The 8,427-nt window shown below is 43.4% G+C and overlaps 1 protein-coding gene across 2 annotated transcripts; it reads left to right on the forward strand.

Moving 5' to 3' along the window:
- Nucleotides 1–530: 530 nt before the first annotated feature.
- Nucleotides 531–8,402, forward strand: znf710a (zinc finger protein 710a). Of its 2 annotated transcripts, none has more exons than XM_056255776.1 (5): nt 531–761; nt 2,737–4,311; nt 5,699–5,890; nt 6,002–6,176; nt 6,527–8,402. In XM_056255776.1, the coding sequence occupies exons 1-5, from the start codon at nt 717–719 to the stop codon at nt 6,688–6,690; spliced, it is 2,151 nt and encodes a 716-aa protein (XP_056111751.1). In that variant the 5' UTR covers nt 531–716; the 3' UTR covers nt 6,691–8,402. The 2 variants fall into 2 exon arrangements, with proteins under 2 accessions (XP_056111751.1, XP_056111757.1); XM_056255782.1 differs by having other exon boundaries at nt 535–761; nt 2,737–4,281.
- The last annotated feature ends 25 nt before the right edge of the window (nt 8,403–8,427 follow it).

Consider the following 8,427-nt stretch of genomic DNA (forward strand, 5'->3'; position numbering starts at 1 on the left):
CTCTGTCTCAGTCCCCCTCCCTCTTCCTCTTATTCTCTCTCTCCCCCATGTCTGTCTCACTCCCTCCCTCTCTTTCCAAACTGCTTTTCTTTCTCCTTTTCTTTCTTTTGTCACTCATTTTTTTGTGCGTACTGGCTCTCAGACATTGCACAGGCGTCTTGCGGCTTAATTATTTGAGATGCGCAAATAAACAGACCTGTAGAACTCCTCCCGGAAAACATTTCAGCATATCTCACTTACTGTCTGTCTGACACCAACAGACACACCTCCAGTGTGTGTGTGTGTGTGTGTGTGAGCGCGCGCGCACGCGCGTGCACATGCCGGCTTGAAACATGTTTGCGATCATCTCTAAAGTGAAGAGAGGACGTAAATGTGCGGAGAAGTGAGCTTTTGTTAGTAAGAGAGAAATATGTTTGTTGAAGGGTCACGCCGTATGGAGTGTGTGCGTGAGAAAGAAAGATAGTGAATGCGCGCGAGAGAGAGTGAAAGAGAAAGAAAGAAAGGAGAAAGAGATGGGGGAGTGTGAGGAAGGGAGGGCAGAGAGACGGAAAGAAAGAGAATGGAAGAAATAGGTTTGTGTGTGTATGCGTGCGAGAGGCAGGCACAGTCAGTTCTGATAACAGCAACAGTAGGAGGAGGATGAGTGTGGCTCCGCCCCTCTCTCGCAGTTATAAATAGGAGCTGGTGTTTTTTGCTCCTCTCACTTCTCTTGAAGGATGAGGTCCCTGAAACATCTGAAACATCACACCAGGAGTAATGTGGTGAGTGCTCAACCCAAACATACATGCTACCCGAAGCGACTTGTGTTGATATATTGACTTGAGCTGTTGGCTAATTGCTGTGTTAAAGTTTGTTACTCTGAACTGTGGAAATGAAGTAACTTTTTTCTCTCTCACAGAATACTGCAAGAGTGTCATTCATATATTAACCTTTCTCTCTTTTACAGTCTAGCCTCTCATATTGTCTCTCTACCTTGAATGCAGTATATTTCTTTTGTTTTCTATCTCTCAAACTCACAAACACACACAGGTTCATTCTATGCTAGTCTTTATACTAGCTAGCGTATTTTTTTTAATCTATTTTTATATTCACTTCAGCTCTCCTCATACAGTCACGGCTGCTATCTTGCCCGACTGGCCCTTTCATTTGTCTTTCTGTCTTAAGACTCGTTCTTTTTCCTTTTCCCTTCCTCCTTTCTCACCCTCTTCTTTTTTCTCTCTTTCTGTCTCCTTCTTAGTTTCAGTCTTTCACTCTCCACACCCCTCCCTCACTCTTTATCTCTCTGTTGTACTCTCTCACTCACTCAGCTTCTCTTAGTCTCTCATCCCCCGCTGCCCCTCCCTCACCCTCTTCTTTTTCTCTCCCTCTTTCTTTATCTCTCTTTATCTTTCTTTCCTCACTCCCCTCCCTCACTCAGTCACTCACTCAGTCTATCTCTCATCCCCCAGTTCCCCTCCTTCCTCTCTCTTCCTTCTTTCACTTGTTTCCTCAATCACCCTTTTTCACTCACTCACTCACTCTTTTTTTTCTGTCTGTTTCTCCCTCCCTCTGTCTGACTGCTTTAAAAGCAGTAATTATAAATGACATGGTTATCAGGGCATCCAGGTTCCCCTTCTCATTTCTCTCTCTCTCTCTTCCCCCCCACTTCTCGTTTTCTTTCCTCTGTCTCTGCTTGTCTGTCTCTCTTCCTCTGTTTTACAGCTGTCAGTCTCTCCCTCCCTCTTTCCCTTGTGTTTGCTTGTTTTTGCTTAAGCTGAAATCCGTATTTCATGGCTTTCAATTCAGCACAAATCAAGGTACCAGCTCATTAGAGGTGATAATGTACGTTAATGACTTTCTGAGCACACACACAATTACCTGTGTGAACATGACAGTGAGTTGAGCATTCTGGTAATCTAGAACAGAGGTGTGGTAAATTGACCTGAGCTAAGAGTTCAACCAAGTTGTTCTTTAATTAATCCATATGTAAGTAACATAATCATCAGCCTCAAAGGAATGAACTGAATCATTTTGGCTTCAGCCAATCTCTGAAGTCCGCGAATAGACTGGTCTCATGTTGCTGGTTCTGCTAAAACTTCACTGTCCGGCCTTTTCATAGTCAGCAGTGGCAGCGCTTGACCTCGCAGGAAATGCTGTGGATAGTCCACGGATGTAGACTTCCCGTTCGGACCCAGTCACTCTTTGTGCTTCGTGTCCTTTTAAAGACTGTGAAGGAAGGAAGCATGGCGCTTGAACAGATCTGTCTTATCTCTTCTATCTAAAGCAATCTCTAGTGGACACGGAGGCAAGGCGTTGTCAGAATATGTCTCTTGCTTACTGCTGTGAATATTGTAAAATGTGTATTTTATATATATTATAATTATCTTTCTCTATGAGAATGTTCACTATTTGACAAAAAAAAAGATCAGTTAGAGGAAAGGTTCTAGAAAAACATTCCTGCCATGTTGCCAGAAATTGCCTGATCTGACTGAGCTGTCATTTAGCTCTGAAGCAAATCCTATCCAAACAGCTTTTATTTGTTGCCCCGCATCAGTCAAATTCGTTGTTCTGACACTTATGTTGATGTGACACTGTTGCACTGACTTTGTTGCTATTGTAGTGACACTGTTGCCATGACAGCATTAGCCAGACCTTGTTGCTACGAGTGTATTGTATTGACGCTTGCAATGACAGATTTATACACTGATTTTGATTTCATGAAGTATTGCTAAAACCTGTTGTTCTTTCCATTGACAGGAAGAACAGGAGGTTCCTCTGGTCCGCTGCTATTCTAAAGTGATGGAGCATGCGGTGGATGTCAGCACTCAGACTGACCCGGTGGTGGTCCTGTCCCTGGCCCAGGCTGCTGTGCTGGGCCTCATATCTCAGAACGAAATCTTCGGAGCCACAATTGCCCCAAACGGTTTCTACACGGGAGAGGGACGTGAAGGCCCTGCCCCCCCTGCAGAATCAATGGAGTATGAATATGCAGATCAGCTAATTGGAGCCAATGGAGACTATCTGTCCGAGCCTCACGGGGAGAACAGGAGGCCAGAAGGGCTCTACGGGGCAGAGCGCAGGCGACCGGGGCCCCGCGGGAGGACCAAGAGGCCCTTGAGTGAAGGAGAACCGGAGCAGTCCACGGAGAGGTCTCTGGACACATCGAATCAGGTGAAGGGAGAGAGGCCTGAGTTCTCTAGCCCCTGTTATCTCTCGAATCCCCAGCAAACCGACAACGAGCCAGAAGTGTTGGACCTAGCACCTCAAAGAGTGCCAATGAAAGAAGAGCAGTGTAACAAAGGCTACCCTGAGTCCTCGAGGGAGCCAGCCATCCAACAGGTAGACTCTGAGACTCAGTCTCAACAAGGCCCTGTGGGGCGTGGAAAGGCATTGGTGGAGTCCCTCAAGGAAGGCCGGGGAAAGGAGGAGGAACAACAACAACAAGAAGAAGAGGAGGAGGAGGAAGAAGTAGAGGAGAAAGCACTGAACCTAAAAACTACAGAGGAGGATGTGAGCCCAGCAATGAGGCGCTACTATGAGTCCAGTGTGACTGCGTACGAGGCTGCTGAGATAGGCCTTCCGGGAGATTACGGGGAGGGCGGCCAGGCCATTGCGTGGGCAGAGGGCGAGAACTCCTTGGGTAGACGGATGCAAATCGACCGTCTAGATATCAACGTGCAAATCGACGAATCATACTGTGTGGATGTGGGCGAAGGCCTGAAACGCTGGAAGTGTCGCATGTGTGAAAAGTCCTACACTTCGAAGTACAACTTGGTTACACACATCCTCGGTCACAATGGCATCAAGCCACATGAATGTCTTCACTGTGGAAAGCTCTTCAAGCAGCCCAGCCACCTTCAGACACATCTGTTGACGCACCAGGGCACGCGGCCGCACAAGTGCACCGTCTGCAAGAAGGCCTTTACTCAGACCAGTCACCTCAAACGGCACATGTTGCAGCATAGCGACGTCAAGCCATACAGCTGCCGCTTCTGCGGCCGAGGCTTTGCCTACCCCAGTGAGCTGCGTACTCATGAGACTAAACACGAGAGCGGCCACTGTCACGTCTGCACGCAGTGCGGCATGGAGTTCCCCACTCACGCACACCTCAAGCGCCACCAGGTCAGCCACCAGGGCCCGACCACCTTTCAGTGCACCGAATGCCATAAGTCCTTCGCCTACCGTAGCCAGCTCCAGAACCATCTGATGAAGCACCAGAACGTGCGGCCTTATGTCTGCTCGGAGTGCGGCATGGAGTTCGTGCAGATCCACCACCTGAAGCAGCACATGCTTACACACAAGGTACTGACACAGCCGGCCCTCAAACACAAGGTACTTAAACCTCATTAGTTTTTGTAATCTTCCCGCAATCGTCCTATTAGAAATGACTCCCCAGTGACTTTCAGATCCCACCTACATTGCCAACATCTACATGTTCTCATAAATCCGTAGGTTATTGTGTGTCATCTTCAGCTGTGTCTTGGGTATTGCCACAAGAAGTTTCTGTGTAAATGGAGCTGTCTCTGTCAGTCCCTTCAAGCCATCCAACCCTGCCATTAACTCGTCCCTTTGCACTAGTATGGAGCTGTTTTGTTTTGAGTGTGCTTTGTGCAGTGAAGTGTGTCTCACATGCTGATACTTCCTCCTTTCATTTCTCACTCTCCATGAGTATGATTCATCTCGTCATGACTGCAGTGTCAGTAAACAGAATGTCACAGGTCAGCAGGGTTATAAACAAAAAACACACCGGCAGTTAGTCCTTTTTTTTTTCAGCTACTACAGTTGTTTAGTTTGGAATCCATTTTTAGATGTGTATTGCCATTAGAGATAATGACTGAATGAAAACACTGTGATTTCAGTAAGTTGGGTACACTATATGGCCAAAAGAAAATGGACAGCTGAATACTGCACCTGTATGTGCTTTATAGTTGCTAGGGAGTTTCCACTAGATGTTGGAACACGAATAAAGGAATTTGATACTATTCAGACATGAGCATAGTGCTGATGTTGGGTGATGTGGCCCGGTCAAAGTTGACGTTCCAGTTCATCCCAACAGAGTTCAGATCTGAGTTTTGTGGCCAGTCAAGTTCTTCAGCATCACAAGAAACCACAATTTGTGCACAAGGACATTGGGACCCTCCCTAAACTATTACCACACAGTTCTCTAGAATTGTCTTAACTGAAATTAAGGGGCCAAACACACTGATTATAAGGGGTATGCATTTGTAGTGTAGGTTCAGTCTAGTTCTTCATAGCACATTCTGAAATTGAAGGATGTTTGCATATATGTTAGGACAGCAGTATTCCCTGGATACACTGGAAGTGTTTACTGAATAGTCAAATTGTTCAGGCGAGAGAATATTTAACCCTCTTCATTTGTTAATGTTTTAGCATGGTGGAGCATCAGAGCTCACACTGCAGAGTATACACGTCTATTTACCCTGCAGCATTGCGATAACAACAGTGAATAAAGTAAGTGTGTGTGAGTTTCTTGCTCTGTATTATGAATTCTAGTGAGCAAGCAAGACAGGCACCCTGCTGATGAATTCAGCTGTGCTTATGACAACTAACCACTTTTTCACATTCAGCTGATGCCAGTGATAAATGATTTTTTCTCCCGCTCTCAAAAACGATTTTTTTTTTTTACAAAAGTTACTTTTAAAGAGATGGTCGCAATGGATTCATATCTTAATATATTGCCATTGTCTTTCTCTCTCAGGGTATGAAGGAATACAAATGTGACGTGTGTTCTCGTGAGTTCACACTTTCTGCCAACCTGAAGCGACACATGCTGATTCACACCAGTGTGCGCCCTTTCCAGTGCCACATCTGCTTCAAGACCTTTGTTCAGAAGCAGACGCTTAAAACGCACATGATTGTCCACTTGCCTGTGAAACCTTTTAAGTGCAAGGTGGGTACGAAGCACTCTTCCCTGCACAGTATAACCCCTGCTGGAGTCTATATTTTTCTACTTGATATGGCTGTGAATCAAACCTAGAACTCTTTGCTTTTTTTTTTGTAGGTGTGCGGGAAGTCCTTCAACAGAATGTATAACCTGCTGGGTCACATGCACCTTCATGCCGGTAGCAAACCCTTCAAGTGTCCTTACTGCACCAGCAAGTTCAATTTGAAGGGCAACTTAAGTCGACACATGAAGGTGAAACATGGAATCCTGGACACCTCAAATGAAGGGCAAGGTAACATGCAAATTATACCTCAGATTATATTTATGACTTGCAGTTCTCAATGTTATAGAAAATTAGAATGTTATAGAAAATTAGAAACGACAGGACAGAAATAGCCTTGAGGTTTATAGATCTGCTTCGCCTTTTTGTGGGTTTATAGAGTGGAAGTTGAAATGCTAATGCTAGTAAAAGTTTGCTACCTAGTGTAAATAAAAGTACCACGGCTTGCGATGTATATTTGACTGATTCAGAGATTGTTGTCTGTGACTAAGTATTGGTTAACCCCCTGAATTCACATATTGTTGTATATGTTGTGACAAAAAGAAGTGTTGAAGCTTATATTTGTGCATTTTCTTGCTCAGATGCCCTGCCTGATGCCGAGGGTCAGGAAGATTACGAGGAGGAGAGCTTTGATTACAGCGAGAGGGAAAATCTAGCCAGCAACAACGCACAAGATTTGGCCAAACTCGCCAAAATTAGCTACTACAACTACACCAAGGTTGCTGCTCGCTACAACGCGACTTAAGCAGCAGACTGAGACACTAAAATGTGGTTTAAGGTGGTGAAAAAGACTGCAATGGTCATTTCAGTAGTACTCTTGGCTCTGATAGGAGCCGGTGAGGAAATAGCCATCGTGAAGTGGATGTGCACTGGAGCCCATTTTGGGTCTGCGAAACTAAAGTGATAGCCGATTGAAGCTTCATTTTAACAATGTCATTTTACATTAGGGACCATCCTGAAGAATAAAGGACTGTGTGTGTAGGTGCTGTTCTTTTTGAAACAAATGTTCCACTTTTTCCCCATTACAGAATGTAGTTCTTAAGAAGTATATAATTTCTGAGCTATGTTCAATGGGGCAGCGAAACGATATGTTCAGATATAAGAAAGCACTTAATCTAGACAGACAATCCACAGCTCCTTTAAACCGATAAACCAAGACTGCTGTTTAGACCATTGATCTTGTTGGTGGTTTTAACGTCCAGCAAGTTAGAGACCACTTAATAGGACTTAACCAAAGCTGACAAAGTGCAAATTGGTCTCATTACATGTTAACTTCCCCAGGATTTAGTTAAGCATACTGTGACTTTTTGTTAAGATTCTTCTCCAGCATTTTTTCAATGGGCACATGTTGTTTGTAGCTCATAGTGGATTGATGGTTACTGGAAAGGTTTTTCAGTGCCTATTTTTTATTTTATTTTGGCATTTAATCACTGTATGGCCTTCTGGATATTTTTCTTTGTTTTAACATTATTGCAAATAGTATTTATTGTTCAATGTTTCTTGGCATTCACAAGTGTAAATACATTGCCAATGTTCCAGATGGGCAGATTTTATTTAAAATTTAAAATATAGAAGCTAAGTCATGGGTTTAGTTAAATTTGAGCATAATTGCATTATTTACCCAAGTGCATTGTTTGGTCCATCATCTCTCAATTACAAGAATCTTCTAAATTATATATATATTTTTTCCATCTTTAGTTTGATGAATGTAATACTAAGATTTGTCCCTTTTAAGTGTTCAATATTTCAGAGCAATGGGTCAAAGAAAAACTTAAATATTTTATCTTCATAAATATCTGAAATGTCTTTTTAGTTTTGCAATCTGTTCCTCACTATTTCTGTGTTCTTGTACTACGTACCAGCTAACTACGTGGACTAAATTCATTTTATTTTTAAAATGTGATCTTCTAGCATCATTTTTTTGGTGTGGATTATACTGCCTTATTCCAAACCTCATCCAATTTTGCATCCATTTTAATCTCCTTTGACATAAAACCTTGTAACATACAGCATCTTTCACAAAGTCACCAATACTGGTTGAATTTTGAAGAGGATGCCCTAAAAACACTGGACAGAAATATGAACTGCCCTTGTGTGTGCAAGAGGATGCCTCATCCATCATTCCGGCACAGAGCTCCAGAGTGATGAACGACAGTCTGCCGACATGTGACAGGGCTCGAGACCCAGCCGAGAATGATTGGGGAAATTCACCATGTATTCTCCATCTAGCTAAGAAACTCAAAATGTTAATGTGAAAGATTTGGTGCATTTTTATTGTTTTAAATTGTCGTGTCCTTGCATTTTGGCCGGTTAACTCCAAGCTAGGAAGGAGTTTGAGTTTTGTATAAGCTTTCAATTCTTTTGTTGCACACTGATGTGAAAATGATGTTGATACATGTCTGTTAAACGTTGTGCTCTGGACATTATTGTAAATTAAAACATTTATTTACCTTTAAACGTGTGAAGTGTGATAAACAACACA

Source organism: Rhinichthys klamathensis, unplaced genomic scaffold, assembly GCF_029890125.1.
Source record: "Rhinichthys klamathensis goyatoka isolate OS25496 unplaced genomic scaffold, OSU_Roscu_1.1 h1tg000005l_1, whole genome shotgun sequence".
In the NCBI taxonomy this organism is placed as follows: Eukaryota; Metazoa; Chordata; class Actinopteri; order Cypriniformes; family Leuciscidae; genus Rhinichthys; species Rhinichthys klamathensis.

What these genes read in the sequence shown, in the direction of transcription:
- znf710a (XM_056255776.1), top strand. Translation starts at nt 717, where the DNA reads ATGAGGTCCCTGAAACATCTGAAACATCACACCAGGAGTAATGTG. An exon ending in AGCCGGCCCTCAAACACAAG is followed by an intron (nt 4,312 to 5,698) that starts GTACTTAAACCT and finishes TTTCTCTCTCAG; the next exon opens with GGTATGAAGGAATACAAATG. An exon ending in TGAAACCTTTTAAGTGCAAG is followed by an intron (nt 5,891 to 6,001) that starts GTGGGTACGAAG and finishes TTTTTTTTGTAG; the next exon opens with GTGTGCGGGAAGTCCTTCAA.